The sequence below is a fragment of the Periplaneta americana genome, chromosome 11 (genome assembly GCF_040183065.1).
Source record: "Periplaneta americana isolate PAMFEO1 chromosome 11, P.americana_PAMFEO1_priV1, whole genome shotgun sequence".
Lineage (NCBI taxonomy): Eukaryota > Metazoa > Arthropoda > Insecta > Blattodea > Blattidae > Periplaneta > Periplaneta americana.
The window spans coordinates 54,633,227-54,653,563 of record NC_091127.1 but is presented as its reverse complement, the minus strand read 5'-3'; the positions used below and the strand labels follow the sequence as shown (position 1 = coordinate 54,653,563).

The 20,337-nt window shown below is 34.3% G+C and overlaps 1 protein-coding gene across 3 annotated transcripts in view; it reads right to left on the bottom strand.

Moving 5' to 3' along the window:
* LOC138709008 (U4/U6.U5 tri-snRNP-associated protein 1) overlaps window positions 1–16,315 on the bottom strand; it is a 76,963-nt gene extending 60,648 nt beyond the window's left edge. For 2 of the 3 annotated variants that reach the window (XM_069839454.1, XM_069839455.1), the window contains exons 1-2: window positions 15,968–16,107; window positions 5,580–5,655 (exon numbers count right to left, since the gene is read on the bottom strand). Coding sequence is in view for 2 of the 3 variants with exons in the window: in XM_069839455.1 (XP_069695556.1) it covers window positions 5,580–5,586 (7 nt within the window). In the remaining variant the exon portion in view is untranslated. Of the gene's footprint in view, window positions 1–5,579; window positions 5,656–15,967 lie in introns of all 3 variants that reach the window. The other variant, XM_069839451.1, reaches the window with a different exon arrangement.
* Between the last annotated feature and the right edge of the window lie 4,022 nt (window positions 16,316–20,337).

Genomic DNA, 20,337 nt, shown 5'->3' with positions numbered 1-20,337 from the left:
CACACACACACACACACACACACACACACACACACACACACACACACACACACACACACAGTATATGTTAGTAGTTCTTATTCAATGTATTGAAACACTCACACATGAACAAACGAACTCGAGAAGTACTTGTTACTGATTGATTCCGATTGGTTCTACTGTACAAGCTTGTGATGTCACATAGCAGAAATGCTACGGTGCATATAGCAGCTGACTGCCTTCCAAAATGCTGGCTAGTTTAGTGGCCTAAGAGAAATGGCTGATTGCTATATAAGATAGGTAAAAATAATTTGAACAGTTAATATCTTGAATCTTTTTTCGCAAATTAAACTGTTTAGCCATGAATTTAAACTGAATAGTAGTGAAAATTGTTTAAATAAATCTTGCAATGCAGTGCACGTCACATACATATTACCAACTGTTTAGCCATGAATTTAAACTGAATAGTAGTGAAAATTGTTTAAATAAATCTTGCAACGCAGTGCACGTCACATACATATTACCAACTAGGGGGGAGGAGAAGGTCACACTTGCTTTGAGTTAATGGAGCAGTTGTGATGTTGCCAAATGTTTCATAGAAGCATAATGATTTCCTCTAAAACGGTGAATGTTAGAGAAAAAACTTATATAGATTTTTCAAATCTCTCCTAACGATCTATTACCAGTATCATTTTGGTGCAGAAGTTACTCTTCATTCTGTATAGTGACATATTTTCATTCTATAGGCCAGTTGGTACAGATGGATCAGCACACAATGGCGAATTTCTGCAATCCGAATAATACCACAGTCTAGTATATACAGTCACGAAGCTCAATACGTAGAGAATATGCATCCATAGATAGTTGCTAACCACTAGAATCGCTACTATTGCCTTATCGCATACAATGTGAAACAGTACTGGCACAGTCTATTGTTCCTAGTGCCTTCATCAACTGAAGCTTCGTGATTATATACTAGTCTGTGATAGTACTGTCCCAGCTCAGCAATCTACACATGAAGTCCAAAAGTGTGGTGATATTTTCAGACTCTAAGTCCAATATTCAATCTGTACGTTCTGCAAGTGAGTCCTCCATTGAAGATCAAAGAATGCCAAATTGTAATCTAACATTTTAGGACCAAACACAAGCAAGTCTTCCTACAGTAAATCCCAGGCCAATGCAAGATATACGGTAATGAACAGGCAGATATATTGACTAAGAAAAGAACTAATATCATTCTACTAAATATTTAAAAAATATCTTCCAACACCATCAAAATACATATCCGCCAATCCGCTAAACACATCAATCTCGAAAAACTACGTAACAGAACATAATCTAAACAGTGGGCTAGCACCATTCCCCCTACCTCTGATTGGCCAAGAAAATAAGCAGTGGCCATATTCTGCCTCCATACTAGCCATGATTGTCTGTAAGCATACCTTAATCATATTGCAATTTTACCACAGCCAAACTGCAAACTTCGTGGGCTCAAAGAAGTAATGAACAAAGATCACCTCCAACTCTATCCAGCTTTAAATGGGACAAGAGAAAGTGACCAGTACTGGGAAGCTAGAAAGCTCATGAACCAATAATGAGTTCATGTTTCCACTTGATTCCACTTCCAAAAAATTCAGTTTTTATTCTAAACTTTTGCAATTTATGGAGCTCATAGAAGCATCCTCCCTGCTTGTATTAAAATTTAATTCAACCATTCCCATGAGTGGCGCCATCATAGCAGTCCTTCAAGATGGCTGCTGCACTTGACATTCGTCAAAAGCAACGTGCTGTTATAGAATTCCTGAGTTGTGAGAATGAGACAGTGAGAAACATTCACAAGAGGTTGAAAAAGGTGTATAGAGATGTCGCAATCGATTGTAGTACAGTTAGTTGATAGGCAAGCAGATTACCTGGTGAATGAGGGCATGCCAATATCAGGAATTCTCCTCGCAGCAGGAGACCACACACTGCACAAACTCCAGACAATGTGCAATGAGTAACTACATGTTTTTGGTTGACAAACACATAACAGTGAAAGAATTGTCACTCCAAATTTGAATAGGAGAAACAAAGTGTATGCTAAATATTGAAGCAGTAGGGGTTGAAAAAGTCTTTCTGCCAGGTGGGTTCCAAAGATGTTGACAGAAGTCCACAAAGAAACCCAATAAATAGTGTGCAGAGAACTTTTGGAAAACAATACAAGAATGGTGACAGAAGATGAAACATGGCTGCACTATTTTGAACTGGAGAAAAAGAAGCAAACAAAAGGAGTGGCATCATGTGAACTAAAAAAAAAACTGCACCTTCGACAGAAGTTATGGCTACTGTGTTTTAAAACGCCTTACAGCCCTGATCTGGAACTATGTGATTATACTGATTAACATCTCTTTGATAAATTGGAGGAATCCCTTTGCAGAACAAGGTTTGAAGGTGAGGACTCCCTCGTGAATGTTGGTTGCTAAACAGTGGCCCAAACATGCTGGTTCAAACTTACTGTGTGGCTATACAGGCCCTAGTTCCAAGGTGGCATAAGGCAATTGAAAGAGACAGGATATGTAAAAGTGACATCCTGTTCCTAAAGAATGTATCTAATGCACATTATGTAAAATTTAGGATAAAAGTTGAATTCATTTAATGTTGTGCATTTCTTTTCGAATGACTGTCGTATATTTATAGGTATTTTTACACCATACTATAACAGATGTTTCCTATATCTTGTTATTGTTATTGTGTGTGTTAGCTTGCTTAAAGATGAATACAAATTATGTCACATATAAAATATAAATAACCTACTGCCTAATGTACGATATTACAAAAAAAAAATGAAAAAGTATTTTTTTTTTATTCTAAAAACCTTAAACATCTCGAATATTAAATCAGTAATATTAATTCTTTTCTGAACAGTAATTATCAAGTTGTTTGTGAGTGTGATAAAGTTTGCTTTATCATTTTCTTCTGGGGAAACTGGAAGATGCTATGGCAGTATACCCGAAAGAAACACAGCTTGAACAAAACAGAAAGATACAACTTCTTCCTGTAATTATCACTCTGATTTTCTATATAGTTTCATGACAATTTCTGAACAATGCTAGTAGAATCTATTACTGGACTGTCCCAAGAAATAGCAATCCTAGAATTGCTGCTATACATACGAGATTTTCTGGAGTAAATGGTGCATAAATGCTTTATTATTTTCATTTAATTCAGATGTCTAAAAGACAGCCCAATTTTTACAATTGCACAGTCAAGATGTATTAACATTTTGTTTTTTAAATCCCCCTCATTTAGTGTTACTTTAATTTTTCTAATACAGGCCCCTCTACTAGGTTCTGGATGCACTGTAGCCTGTGATGGCTTATTGTGCCTTAATTGCCTAATTACTGTCAAAACCTTTGTCTTTGTCAATTAAACCACATTTGGTTTACTAACATTTTCGAGTAGAATCTTAGATAGTTTGTTATTAGATCTGATTTCAACGCAGCTGCACTTTACATAAAAAAAAAACTGAACAATAACTGATTATGGCATGTATTGACACTGCTCCATTGCATTACAATCTAAACATTGAATAATGTGACAAGTTGTGACATATGGAATCAGCAATCAATATTGAAATATACACACCGAAGTATGAAACAACAATTACGACATATTATGTTGACTGTTTTCAGTAGATGCTGGGATACAAAGCACGTAAAATTTGTCACACTGAAATAGGCAATGGCGAATATTGGAGAGAACATTTTCACCCATGAAATTATGGGCAGATGAGAGGAACATACTGAAAACTGATCTGTTGGGATACATACGATGCAAAAGAACTAAATCTTTCCAAATGATCATATTTGCAGCTTCACCAAACAGTCACAAACAAAATGTCATCATCTTCCTAACAAGTATTAGGCCGAGTGGCCTATTACGGTCTCAAACTAGAATTTTCAGTCCATCTCTTCTTCGGACAATCCAGAGATCTTTTGCCATGCAGATGGTAATGAAACAGTGCTTTTGAAATTCTGCATCGATCCATTCGTTCGAGATGACCCTTCCACTGAAGTTGATATTTACTGATGAACTGCATAAGGGGTTTTATTTGAAGTTCTTGCATTATGTCCTCATTTTTTTTTATGATCCCAGCGAGTATATCCAGCTGTTGCTCTCATGAACCTCATCTCACTTGCTGTTATTCTACTGACATCTTTATTCTTCACAGTCCACGCTTCACTACCATAGCTTAATACTGGCTGTGCTAAGGTTTTACACAAGCCTATTCTTGTGTGTCTTTGTACTAGTGAAGGTTTCATGATTTTATTAATGATCCCCATTGTTTTATTATATTTACATATTTTTTCAGCAATATCTACTTCCTCATAAGGTGATAGTGTATAGCCAAGGTAAGTTAAAGTATTTACTCTTTCTATTATTTTATTATTCAAACAGATTATACTTGGTACAGGGAATTTCCCACAAAATGACATGATTTCCGTTTTTTCAATATTAATTTCCATATTATATTTTTCATTGACCATATTTAAATTGTGTACTGAATATTGTAAATCATCTTCAGTTGATACTATGAGAACTAGATCATCAGCGAAAAGTAAAGCATCAAGCTGCAAATTTCGATTAATTGGAATAAATCCATGGCGTGTCTGTCGCCAATCTGGAACGATTCTGTTTATATATATAATGAACAGAAGTGGTGAAAGACCACAGCCTTGTTGTACTCCACTATAAATGGGTCGCCATTGTGAAAGTCTATTGTTGTTTCGAATTGCTATGATGGTTGTTTTATATATGTTGTAAATATTTTGTATAATCTGTTGAGGGACTTGATCACCTGCCAAAATCTGAAGTAATTTATTCCGATTAACTTTATCAAAAGCCTACAGACAAAATGTTACTAAAAAATCCATAGCCCAAGCAAGAACTTATTCAAATTTAAAACCAAACTTATTTATAACCGCATGTTCTACACTTACATATTAAAAGTCTTAGTTACAAAAAATGGGGGAGGAGTTCATCTGGTGTACTGTTTAATGCAGAAACAGTACGTGCAGTAAGTTAGGATTTCTACTTTTAAAAGAAAGATTTGTGTGTCCTGGAATTTCATGTGTCAAATACAGTAACCCTAAACAGTTTATTTTTAAAATGCTTTACGTATATCCTTCATAAGGTCAATTCCTAGCAAAGTCAAGACAAGTGATCCATCTGAAAATGTCATACATGCAAGCTCTCATAACAAAAGTACATGTGTAAACACAAAAGTGATGTTCACAACATGGGTTAAATTACTATCAGAAATAATATGAAGCTTCTGTAACTTCTCTATGAAGCACAGCAGTATAATTAATGGATTTATTTACAAGATAATTAACAGCACTTCTCATGAAAATCTCTCAAATTTTAACTCATTAATTCAATGGTTACTAAATGAAGATAGATTACAGTTTACAAACAATATTTACCACTAATATTTAAAACAATTTTATAAAATATATATTTGTACATTTACAGGCAGTAATTTTTCTACTGAAAATTAAAAACAATATCCCTTTCAGTGACACTAAAATATTGTGGATTTCTATAAACCAGTACTATACCTTCCATACATCATCTGTCTTATACAGGCTTTCTGAATGGAGGCCCTGAAGACTCATTCTTCAGGAATGCATAATTCTGAAAAAACGGACAAAAACGCAGGCAAAATTACAGCCTTCTTTTATTGCAGCCAGTCAACACAAATGGCTAGACACTTCTTGCCCAACTTTTAAGCTTTAAATCAATGACTTGAAGGCGGTATGTTTCACTAGGCATGTATGTTGACTGGCAGATGCTAAATACATACATCATACACTGTACAACAGAAAAGGAATATGGAATGGTAAATAGGGACACAAGTATGTGAACCAATGTCAATCATATTCAATAATTATTTTAAAGAGTATCATTATGTTGTTAACATGCCTTGGATATTAAACTATGCAGTAAAACACAATAATACTTAAAAAAATATGTATACCAAATATAAAGTTGCTAACGAAATTATTCACACAAAATATTTCAAATATTCGAAGTACATAAACGTTTACAATAACGTAATTTATATCAGTTCTTGGGATCACTGCTATGATACAAAGACATCAACCTGCACATTCAGAAACATTAGCAACAAATTGTTTTAATAAAATATTGTGAAAAAAAATACAGCTACACTATCAATCGAGAATGTTGAGTTCTGACTCCACATATATTTCTTACATAGTCCTACATATGAATTCAGCAAACTCAAATAAAATCTCAAACATAGAAGACAACTCAAAAGTTAACTACATCTCATTTAACTACCTTACGTCATATTTTTCTTTCTAACAGCTATTATAAAACACTGATGTGATTTCATAACAAAATGTAGGCACAAAATGTAAATTATATTTTATTCACTTATAACTTACTTATGGCTTTTAAGAAACCCGCAAGTTCATTGCCGCCCACATAGGTTCCTATCCTGAGCAAGATTAATCCAGTCTCTACAATCATATCCCACCTCCCTCAAATCCATTTTAATATTATCCTCTCATCTTATTGTGTGGTTTCGTAACAAGATGTTTTTAATGGTGATGGGTTGTTAAGTATTTTTCCCATATTTCAGAGATATTGTGGCAAGAGGGAAGAGCAGACGATATTTTTATAACGAGGTGTAGAGGATGGGAGAAAAGTGACGAGGTTGATAGCACAACAATGGTCTGTTCTGGGTTCAATATTGAACTTAAACCATGTAACAGTGAATGTAGAGCATTACTAATAAAAATTCTCTTATAATGTTAATTAATGTGAATGAAATAATTAACGTATTTACCATAATTATTTTTTAAGTTGGTCAACTGTATCAACTACGAGGTTATTTAGCATCGATGAGATTGGTAATAGCGAGATGAGGCCGAGGATTCGTCATAGATTACCTGGCAGTCACCTTACAGTTGGGGAAATCCTTGGAAAAAAAACCCAACCAGGTAATCAGTCCCAGCGGGGATCGAACCCACGCCCGAGCGCAAGTTCAGACCGGCAGGCAAGTGCCTTAACCGACTGAGCCATGCAGGTGGCTAATTATTAGTTTCCAACTACAGCAGTTGGAATCAGTGAAATGAGAGGTTGGTAAAATTGTGAATGAGAAGATAAATTCAAACAGTTTATTTTACGATATTATTCTAGCATTCTTCTGGAGATATTGAAGAAATCTGTGAAAACTTTAATAAGAATAGTGCGTGCGCATAAGGGACAGAGAAATATCAAGAGTTATTAGTTTGTTTGGAGAGGAGGACAGCATTACAATGGGCAGAACTTAATTCATAAAGGCAACTTTCTTTCTTGTATCCCACATAACGGAAACTGCTGTGACAGTGAAATACTATTACCAGTTAGACAAATGTTTGACATTGACATTTCATGCAATCATTGGAATTTCCTTAAATTCCGTCGCTTATATTTTATTTTATCAGTGCCTGTTTCTACTTTCAATTGATTTTAAAATTTCTAATTTTTTTTTCTGGGCGAAAATGTGTATTCTGATGTTTCTTCTTCCCCCCAAAAACATAATTTCAACTGCTTTCAGTATGCTATATTTTGTTCTCATGTGGGTGTTTCTGGGAAAAGCTAGTGTTATCATCTTAATTTTCAAAACAGATATTATAATCACATCCCAGGTAGGCCTAATTAAAATTTGACATTTCTTCCAAATATTTATCTTTTTGGTTTTTTATGGTACTGGTAATATCTCCAGACTGAAGTCCTGTTATAAATTTCTAATATAAATTGAAAGTGAGATGCCGTCCCTGCACCTCCAAAATCTCCTAGACAAAGTGCATTTAAACAAATTTTTCAGAAGAAAAAAAAAAACATCATTTTTAACTCCCTTGATTTTCAAAGTTACTTTCGGTATAATTTCATCATTTTTCATGTAATGACTGAAATTATACCGAAAGTAGCTTTGAAAATCAATGGAGTTAAAAGTGATGATGCTTTTTCTTTCTCCTGAAATATCTGTTTAATGAAGGCACAATGACGATATAAAATATAAGAATGAAAACAAATGGAAAGTAGTGATACATTAACACCTTTGCAAATGTGTAATTCTATTCTTAGTAGTTTGGAAAGTTACTGAACAATTAAACATGACCATTAATTTTCATTGTAACTAGAGACGAGAACTCCATGTAAATGCACTTTTATAGGAATATAGGACACAGCTCAAACTTTGTATTTATCCATTTCACTACTTTCCGGTTCCAAATATGTGTACTTTTTTGTGCATATTTGTATGTTTTGGCCTTTTTTGGAATAAAAACATGCATAATGCATATTTTTAGCTTAATGACGCATATAGGCTAATATACATTATATTCAGTTTAAATGCATGTTTCAATGATTTTGAGTGGACACCTCAGTTTCTCGATTTTTATGTCCCTTATTTTAGCTTCAGGAATCAGGTTTGACGAAGGAAAAGAAAAAAAACTAAATAACAGAAAAATGAACTAAAATGTTAAGATTTTCACAACAAGATGTTTCACTGGAGGGAAGTTCACTTTTACAACACTTTATCGATAACCCTCTATAGACTGCGTGTCATAAATGGATTTATTACGTTGGATATTTTGAGAATAATAGGAAATATTGAGGGTTCAAGGAAATTGCCGACAAATAACTTAGGTCAAAAGCACTCTCTTTCAGGAAGGTTGTAAATATTCTCTTCCTTTTCCACTACTAGTAAAATTGGAGTCATTCGCTAAACTGTCTTTGCAGTGTGTGAATCTCGTAAGTGGTAAATATTGTGTTTGTTTATTCTGTTTGCGTGTGTTAATGTAGTTCAAATACGCCTCCAATTAAAGGTTCCAAAAGTGTACTCTTTACACAATGAATTAAAGGAATAGATTTTATTAGATCATATGGGGATGTCTTATTCTGGTATTGTTGCAGTAAAGAGGTAGCTAAGCACTGCTCTTCTGTTTCCGAATATTTTCTATGACAGTTGTTCTTTGTAAGACATTACAAAACTTCTTTAAAATAAACTGGACAGGGTCATAAACGCGAAACCGGACTATTGATTCTTTTGTTCAGTGAAGAAGCTTATTTGTGGCAAAAACTTGAATGAAGAATTTGATCTGACACTGTCACAAATATGTTCATTCAAGTTTGCACCCATAACTTCTTGCAATGTAGACAGGTCATTCTCTGCCTACAAAAACATATTGATTGACAAGCACAGGAACCAATTCGATGTTAACTGTGCAAAAAAAAAAAATGTGAAGTGAAATAAGAAAAGTGGATATTTTAATGTATTTTTCACTTTATTGTGCATGTTTCATAGTTTGATAGTGCATGAATGCATGCATATTTTGGGATTTTATAGTGCATGAAATTCTCGTCTCTAATTATAACACACCAATGGCTAAAAGTGTGCAGTGTTAAATGATGTACTATATTTTCTCAATATATGGGTATATTTACTTCGTAACTATTGCAATCAAATGAAGTGTAATTATGAGTAGAGTGAATATGAATATGAGTATGAACTTCTACCACTATTAAGGTTGCAAGAGCAAAAGTATACTGGTGATAACTTACTAACAAGCGAGGGTTTTCAGTAGGGCACAATGGATTTGGGTGAAAATGTTCATGTAGACTGATTTAAGATTCCTGAAAACGATGGTGAAGGTCTCTTGTGGCACATAAAGAACCAATAGTTTGTGAGACAGTGACCACAGAGGCAGGTGATGCGCACTTATATAGCCTACAGCACAACTGATAAATCAGGTCACCCACACACCTCAGATTATGTGACTGAAATTGCTATGGATTCTAAAGTTATGAGAGAGAATTTAGATGTAACAGTGTTAGAAGTTTTGTTACTGACAATGCAAGTAATAGGCCTATATAAAAAAAAGAGAGAGATGCTCTTAAGAATCGTGAAGATCTTGATGTGATTACTTACGGTTGTTCTGCCCATATTTTAAACCTTCTATCTCAAGACTTATAAAAAAAATACTTCAAATGTGAAAGAACAATATGTCATAGAAATTGTAAAATAATTACTTCCGCAACAATCATTTTGCAAATGCTAAATTCAATAATATCATTAATATTACTGTACGATGTGAGATGGAACATGCTTGTGGACTGTCTCACTGCACACATAAAAAAATTTGCCTAGTGGTACATTCATGAAAATTTGTGTAGAAAACAGAGACAAATCCACAGCTCGATTTCGAAAAAAGTGACTTTCAAATTAAGTGTAATGCAGAAGACTTGTTAAGGGTATATGTACGTGAACAACCACAAATATTATCTGAAAATGCAGGCTCTAAATTTCTAAAATTTTATAATAAAATGAACTCACAATTGGACAAAAATTACAAAGTACCACAACAAGACTTATTAGAACTTAAATGTCTGATAAAACTATAAAAAAGGTTACTAATAATATTTTTCAAACCAGTTTTATCGAAGTATGAAAAAAAAAAAAAAATTCTGCAGTTACATCATTTGGTAACCATAACATTGGTATGGTCTCTCTGACACCTTTAATATTTTCCCTGCATGTAATAAACATTTATTTCTGAAAAGTAGACTACTCTCAGACATGTAGAGTTGTTTATTTTAATACAATTAATTTTTTATTTGTTCTATATAAAATATATTAAAATTTACATTTATATTTGTGATCTAATGTTTCTATTTTCAAAGAAATGGGCATTACTGTAGTCTACCTTTTGCATAAATGCATGTTAAATCAGTGTACAAAATTTCAGAATTCTACCTCTAATGGTTGTGGAGTTATGAAATAATAGTCTATGTGTGAAAATTTTCAAATTTTGGAAAATTTAATTTAAAGTAAAAAGTGAATTCTAAAAAATATTATTAGTAACCTTTTTTTATACATTTACCAGATATTTAAATTCTAAGTCGTCTTGTGGTACCTTGTAATTTTTATCCAATTTGAGTTCATTTCCTTATAAGATTTTAGAAATTTAGAGCCTGCATTTTCTGATAATATTTGTGGTTGTTCACGTACATATACCTTTAAATATGTTAAAACTTATCAGTAGCACTTGACATTTGTCAGAAAAAATGATTTATTCATTTTTATTTCTCTTATTTGTTTATGAACATAACAGGCAAAACCCAATTACAATGTTCAAGACTGACTTACTTGCACAATTGGCCAAGCTATCGAACAATAGAAAGCTTTTTAAAATTTAAATTATGGTTTATTTAACAACGCTCGCAACTGCCGAGGTTATATCAGTGTTGCCGGTGTGCCGGAATTTTGTTCTGCAGGAGTTCTTTAACATGCTAGTAAATTACTGACATGAGCCTGTCGCATTTAAGCACACTTAAATGCCATCGACCTGGGCTGGGATCGAACCCGCAACCTCGAGCACAGAAGGCCAACGCTATACATACTGCACTACCCAGACCGGCAAAATAGACAGCTCTAAAAGATAACTTGGAAAGACGAAATGTAATACATGAAGACAAGAATCATCTCACAACAAAGACATCGTATTTCAAAAGCACTATAATCAAGCACTTACACCATCACATTTTTTGGGCTTTTTGGTTGATCCTAAGCTTCAACATTCCTCCAAATATAAACTAATTGTAGAAGAACGTGAATTTGCACTTCTGTTTGCTCAAATTAACTATAGTGGATCCTCATTCTTACCTACAATAGTGAAATATAAAGCAAAATCTTATTTTTAAAAAATTATGTAGGTACACAGATGAGATTTTAGGTGTGTGTGCGCACTGCAGTGGTGGAAGTCATAAGAATCTCTCATTAGTAATGGCAAAGGCGTCATGAATGTGATTAGCTGCTAACTGCAAGAGCATCTTCTGCTGGTGTAGAGAGTGTTTTCTCTACATTTGGCGTTATACATTCTAAGTTACACAATAGGCTTGATACAGACAAAGCATTGGTAATTTGCTAGGAGATGTCGTTGCATATAGACCACTTTTACACTAAACCTAAAATTTGTTTTTGCAAGATATACTAAAACCCTAAACTGACCTAACCTAACCTTTTCCTTAATCTGTGACAGTTTAGGTTAGGTTAGTGTTTTAGTATACGTTGTATACACTAAGGTTAGGTTTAGTGTAAAAGTAGTCTATATGCAACGACGTCTCCTAGCAAATTACCCAAAGCATCAAAACTTGTGTTACTATACAAACATTTGAATAAGCAGACACCATTAAACACAACCCAAGAAACAATTTGAAAACAACTTGCTGAGTTTTCATCTATTTGTGGTTGAGGTATGTTGTATTTTAACATATGTTCTAGTATTTTTATTGTTTCATGTATGGGTTTGTTAGTGAATGTATATAGACTGCAGTGGCGTAGCGTCAATGTAAGCTAAAATGCTTAGCTTCCCCAGTTAATAATAATTTCATAATAAACCTGCAGTTTATGGAGAAAATTATTTATTAATTTTAATAGAATTTATATTTACGCGTTAAATATTGTGATGCGGCAGCTCAGGATGATTTGTGATGCAGCAGTAAACAAGAAGCCTGCACACACCAGCTTCCAAGGAGACCAGTTTCTTCTGTGTAATCCACCCCGCAGATTTCCCATCCCTTTCTAACTAAACTACCCTAGTCGCAAGGCTCGCAAGAAGCTAGCTTTAACATTTAAAATAAGTAGTTTCCGAGTTATCCCTTTTCGTCAGTTGTGTTCAGTTGAAGTGTTAGTGTGCATTGTGGCTGATATAATAAATAATGAGCGAAATAACAGTTCCTGACACTAATTTACTTGACTTTTTTTTAGGACAATTGTATTATCAAGACTGACTTATGAACAAAAGTGTGATTTAAAAAACAAATGACCAACTCCCTTGCTGTCAATGAAGGACACAACCAAAAGACAGACGCATACTTACGTAATGATACTAATATTGTGATTTCTCTAAGTATGACAGGGAGTGAGCTCATGTTATACCTATACGTGTCTATTTGTTAAGTGATATGTGTAAACCGTGAAATCATATTTTACTGCTTATCATTTGAGGTCATGCCTTATTGGTGTTACTTACGATGTTCCAACCAATCTTCGACTGCTGACTTGAAATTGACTACTATTTATTTTAAGACTGTATTTTTGTAATACGTTTTCTCATATTGCATGAAAGACAACTTGAGTTAGCTTCCCCTGCTCAAAATTTCATGCTACACCACTGATAGACTGGTGGTCAAACAATGCTAGTGTTGAATTGTGGAGTATGTGTTTGTCCTTGATGTGGTTGACTAGGTCTGTATTGTTCTTGAGTGCAGTGTGATTGGTAAATTGTATATTGTTTCTGATGATATTTTCTATGTATTTAGCTAGCTTGTATGCTGGTGCAGACATGTGATTAACTAGAGGTCTGGTTGGTATACTGTATTAGGCTTGTGTATTTTAGGTTGAGCAGTCAGTTGTGGAGCATCTGGTTTCATTTGTTTCAAGTATGGTTTCTTAATTTAACTTAAAATTGGAAAAAGTCTAACTCTTGTTTGATCATTTGTTATTAACAATACCTTGTTTACTTCAATGTATCAAATTAAAAAAATTAATTAGAAGTATTTCAGTAAAAAAATTATTGAAATAAAAAAACTAATTTAAATAAAGAAAAAAGTAAATTAATTTTAAAAAATTCATGATTTTTTCCACTCTGTTGACAACAGAGGTCGATGTAAGAATGACGAATATTATATTTCTGTGTAAAGGAAAAAATAATAACGTGTCTAACCCAAGTACAGTACAACTATTTAATTCTGTCGCCGGAGATGTGCACCTGGGTCAAGCAAGTCCATTTAGTCACGCCAAGGGGTGTATGTGTTACTCACTTGCCTTCAGTGCGATCGTATGTCATGCGTGCGGTAGAGCCGATGTTTCTAGTACAATTAAGCTGTACTGCATTCCTTTACTGATTGCTCGCCCTTATCTCTACTCCAGAGCTCTCCCCACTACTTCTATTACTTCCCTCTTCGCGTCGCTGAGCTGTCAGGACTAAATAATCGGTCTATAATATGACTGACATTCATGTGTGTTACTTGGTTTTTGCTTACGTATTCTATGGAAAACATTGGCAAAATCGTAAAACAGCGAACGCTAAGCTCCGCCCACGACCCCTTTTCACTTTTCCCCCTACAAGCTCACCACACACTCTACCGGGAAAGAGTGGAAATAATGGTTTAGGGTAGGGTGACATCTATTGGAGGAAAGTGGAACAAAAAAAGTGAATGCGGCGTCTACGAAGCAAAAGAGGAACTTCGTCCTGCCTCCTTCTGTCTCTCCTCTCTTTCTCCAGCCTCTCCTTCTCTCTTGTCTCTCTTTTTTTTTCTTATGACTTTGCAGAGGGTAGTATTCGATCCGTGTATCTTCCTAACGAAACGCACGCACGCTTTTTGGTCACACTTTAGACCTCTCAGCTACTGAGGCGAGTTGGTGGTAGAAGGGAAAATGAATCTATTTATGTTCAAGGGAACTGCCATAACGTATTGCAGAAATGCAATGTGTGTCGTTGATACGATATACTTTGAGGACAGTGCAAAGTTAACAGGTGAGTGTTGTTTTATTCAAAGTATATGTTAGTATGAGGAAAAAACGTAGTGTCGAATGCACGCCCACACATTACATGTGGTTGTTGTCTAATGCACATCAATTTCGTTGTATTGTGTTGTGTTATGTTAGTTCGAGGAAAAAACGTAAATTTGGTTGTATTGTGTTGTAAAATATGAAATACTTGTGAGGCGGTAGGCAGTGATCCACCGAAGCGGGACAGATAGTAGAGAGAGAGAGAGAGAGAGAGAGAGAGAGAGAGAGCAGGCGAGCGAGGTGCCGAGCGGCGAGGGTGGGGATAACTTCCCCTACTGGCGTTCGCTGTTTTACGATTTATCCGCACATTATAACAGAGCTCAAACAGAGCGACTTTAGAATACAGGTAACTAAAAACCGTGCAATGACGTTGAGAGAAATCATGATCAATTGTACAGAGAAGTATATTTCCTTCCATTGGCTGATTTTTTTCTCTGGTAGCCTACAAGGGAACGTACTTTTTCTTTTTTTGGTCTAGGCCTAGGGAAAATACGGTACTCGTCTTTCTTCACTGTCCAAAAACATTACTCATTTCTTAACTTGATAGGTCTATTTTGCAACAACCTTTACTAAGCTAGCTATCCTGTCTTTTGTCCAGGAATATTTATTCGGAAGACACTGCACAATCCTCTTTACTGAACTTCACGTTTTTCCTCTCCTTTTATTCGAGGCTCGACATGGGGCAGTCACTAATGCTGGAACAGTTTGCTTACTTGTATTCTAGAGTTCAACGGCTCAAACTTAGGTAGGCCTACAGTAATCTAGACCATACACTATGATAAATTAATGCCCCTACCTATTTATAAGTTAGGAATCACTGTTACGTATAGACCAATAATACCGGTATTTAACCCACTCTTAACCTTGTCACAGTTCTCCACCTCCTGTCACTTAGCTATCCCCTTCATCTAACCCACTCTAATCTCGTCAGTCCTCGACTCCATGTGTCCACGTCGTGCAGAATGCCCAAAACGAGCACCAGAACAGCGCATAGCCCTATATTTCTGCATCAAAACTTTGTCTCTTCAAACCAGTTTGTATACTAATCTACATATACATCTATAACACACATACAATGAATTTTTGCTTACAGCTAGATAGGCGTGGGTGATGACAATAATGACAAATGCTGAAATTTAATTGGGTTCTGTTTTTATCATATTGCAAAATATATCTATGGAACATAACAAATACTTAAAATTTCAATCATTAAATACAATTAGGGGCATCACAGGTGTCAGCATACTAAGTCACACGTAATATTAAACCTAAAAACGTTAGGATGAAATCAACGTTCAATACTTTAACAGCTAAAAAAATACCTGAAAAGAAATGAAATCTAATACATATGTAACTTACCTTCACTGTCATAACCGTCGTACTTATTGATGAACTCTCCATTTTTATCCTTTATCTTCTCTTTCTTCCTATCTTTATGATGTTTTTTGTGATGTCGATGTTTGCTTCGTTCCGGAGAACGAGATTTACTTCTGCTACGATGCTTCCTTTTCTTGGAATCTCGAATCTTGTGTTTCTTTGTTGAGCCCATAATTGGAGAAGATTACAAATATATAGGAATAAAGGCTGAATACACTAAACCGTTCAAGAATTCACAAACGTATCATTAAACCAACAAAATCTTTCCAATCATCTTCTAGTACGCAACCCTTACGACACCCACCATTTTGAAATCAGTAGCATAAACAGAATATTCACAGATGGTAGCACTATTCGTAAAAGAGTTTTAGCTGACTTTCGCTCTGTTTATATTATACTCTACACATTTAAATAATTTTCTCTTCAATAATTAATGTAATTAAAATACAGTATAAAGGATATTTTGTCTTGTACCATTGATGGAAATTGTAAATTGCTACTGCTTGTCTATCCTGCTACCTGTGAGCAGCATTTTGAACTGCTGAAGAAACCGGGTATTTTAAATTTAATTTTGTGAACAATGCAACTTTATATGGCTGTGCTTCGTAAATATATTAATTAGCGGGATTATTACGATTGAAACAAATATTTCATTGCTCACTTTCTCATTTCCTGGAAGCTTCTGAGTATTACAATTAAAAAAACCTGGAATTGAGGAAAGAAACCAACAGTACGGTATGTAATTTATTTTTTGGTACTAAATCTGCAAAGTGGTTGCTTTGTATTCTGGATCCTAGTAGTCAGCCGTAGATGTCGGCCAGATGTCCCAAGTTGTGGAAATAGTAGTAAATTAACTATTATGGGAATCAATTTAATTTTCCAAACTTGCCATGCATTTCATGGTATGCTTTAAGAAAATTATACCGGTACTAATCAAGTTTACTAAAAAAAAATTTTATAGAATGTTTTTTAGATAAATGTGTATTCCAGAATACAATAAAATGGTCTTGACTAGACATTTGGTTCCTCAAGGTGAGATTACCGGTACCACTGATGCTGAAGAAATCCAAGAATTAACTGAAGAGCATAAAACTGAAGAAAATGCTGAAAGAGAGCAAGCAAACTCAACTCTAAATAGACTTCCCTATCATGAACTAAATACTAAGATTAAATTCTTTGAATCTGATTCAAAATTCTAAAGTCCTTTAGAAATAGAGTTTTGGGTATTCCACTGTGTACTGGAATTTAACATTTTTAATATTTTCGAACTCTGTAACAGCACAGTCTAGTGTATACAGTCACAAAGCTCAATACGTAGTAAATATGCATCCATAGATTGTTGCTAACCACTAGGATCGCTAATATCGCCTCATTAAAGACAATGCGAAATAGTACCGGCACAGTCTATTGTTCCTAGCACTCTCACAACTCAAGCTTCGTGACTTTATATACTAGACTGCAGGGGCGTATTTTGCGGGCTACCGGGGCTACCGGCGGTAGCCCAAGGAAATTACAAAAGAAAAAATTTATAATATAACATAATGTAATAATTTTGTATTATTAGTTTTACCATAGTAATTAAAATTAAAGTAATTGTTAGATATAGTTTGTGTAATAATAGGGTCAGCGGTAGCCCAAACCCTTTAACCAGTATACGCCTCTGCTAGACTGTGGTAATAGGTTCCAACATCGGGTAGTTAGGTATTACTAGAGGGACTGCCTACTCTGTAGGCTCGTTATGTCTGGCTCAGTTGCCTGAAGTAATTCAGACATAACAAACCCAACAGAGCAGATGACTCCTCTGGTAGAATCCATCAACCATAATGATGGAACTTGCATATAGTTATGATGCATTGGAAATGTTAAGTTCCAGGACACGGTGTGGAATATCCAAAAGTCTATTTCTGATTATATTTACCGTAAAAGCCTAAATTTATGAAAGTTCTTGTTGCTAACCAACAGCTTAAATCTGAATTAAAACCTAGAAGAAATACAAGACCTCTTCCCCCATCTCCACCAACCTGTTTGTCAGATTATGTGAAAATTTAAATGTGGGGAGAATGTTATGATAACTTTATAAAAGTATATCATGAAACAAGTTTATAATGTTATACTTTATCACATGAGTCAATGAGAGTTTCCTGTGAAATAACTGTGTAATAATAAATTATAAACGTGTTTCATATCTAGGCTATTTTTTTTTTGTATGCCAGCATTATAAGAGAATTAATAAAGAAATAACATACTAAATTTATAATGATAGGTAGGCCTAGTTTGATATCATGAACTATGAAGAAATGGGGTGGCTATAATAACTATGTATTGAATGTTATTGGATGGCACATCATTTCATAATATTAACTTCATGGCACAAGTTATGCCATCATAATAGCAGTTACGACTTTTTAATTGGCATGGTAATATTTTACTTCACTGGTAGCCTACAATAATGTGGCATATTGTGAACGATTTTCAATAATGATAATGATTGTTTATAATGCTGAAGTACAAAAAATAACATTTCACATATCTATGCTTTTGGTTACCATAGTTTCTCGTTGTTATAGTTGTACAGTAAATACAGATTTATTTTGTGTTGATTAAAGCCTAATTCTGGGTTTGTATTCATTACAGTACTTTCGTATTAAAATTCATATTTGTAGATTATTTCAAAATTCATTTTACTCTGCAGAGGTCGTTATGTACGGTATAACTCTGGTGGTCGCATACCGGTACTCAGCATTTTGCCGAGACTAGCCCAACATTGTACTTGTCCTTATATAACTCTTGAAACGGAAAATATAGTGAGTTGAAGTGAGAACACGTGTTTTCTTAAGACTTGGGCCTTTCTTTTGATGTACTGTATCACAATATTTTGTAATTTTATTCTTCATATTATAGTTGGAATCTCCTGGTAGAGGGGCAGAGAAGGCCTGACGGTCGTTATGTACGGTATAACTCTACCAGGTTAAATAAATAAATACTAAATACTAATACTAATATAGTTTGAGAAAAATGTTCATAACTGCATTAACACTTTCTGGCCATATATATATATATATATATATATATATATATATATATATATATATATATATATATACAGGATGTATCTAAATTGGTGTCAAATATTTCGGGGACGTGTTCTTAACATCAAAACAATTTAAAAAGTTAATAAGAACATGGGTCTGAAAACCATTCATTAGGGAGTTATTAAAGGATTTGTCCCTTCATTGACTGCTGATTGTTTGATGGTTTTATGTTTGTTTGTATTTTGTAGAGCAAAGAAATCAGAAGAAAATGTATTCTGTGAGTGAACAGAACGAAATGATTTGCATCATTTAATTGATGATGTGCTTCTGGACATCATCCAACGAAAGTGTTTTAACACGATGCCGCTCCAGCTCATTTCATTCTGATAGTTCGTAATTTTTTTAATGATCAATTTCCCCAAAGATGGATTGGTCGAAGGAGATTCATTGCATGGCCTGCTCGATCGCCTGATTTGAATCCAATGGATTTCTTCGTCTGGGGACATTTAAAGTTCCTTGTTTATGCGACTCTGTACTTAATGTTGATATTCTGAGAGCGTATCCAAATGGATTTCAACGCAGATTTAGGGGATACATCGAATCAGGAGGAAGCCACTTCGAGCAATTTTTGTAACATTAAATTTTGTCTTGTAACTCTGAAATAAATTATTTTGAGACCAATGTTCATATGAACCTTTTGTAATGTTTTTGTGTTACGAACACGTCCCCAAAATATTTGACATCAATTTAGAATACACCCTATATATATATATATATATATATATATATATATATATATATATATATATATATATATATAAAACATAGGGCTTATTTAATTTTATTTTAGAAAGGGATAAGTTACTTGGCGAAATCCCTGCATTCACAGAAGATTTAGGAACTTTTAAACAGAAATATTAAACCCGAATAAAATTATAATTCCATTGACTTTATGAAGACATGACAGTAATTATTCCATCTGAGCTACTAGTCTGAGAAATGTTTTCTCTACAGAGTACCAATACCATTATTGTTCGAAGAAAATTCTCCTAGCATGTAATGGCCAAAAGTTATAAGGTCAGCTAGAGAGAGAAACAAACCCCATCCACTTTGATGTAATTGTTATCTGAAATTTGATACTGAGCAAAATGCTCATAGGTATAGTGACCAGCACTGGGTTAAGAAATAACAGTAGAATTCCTCATATCCGGCAACTGTGGGACAAAGCCAGTGTCGGATAATTGGAAAATAAGCATTTATAGGTTATGTAAAGACATACTGTTCTGCACAAACATTTTTTTCCATGTTGAAATTTAGTAA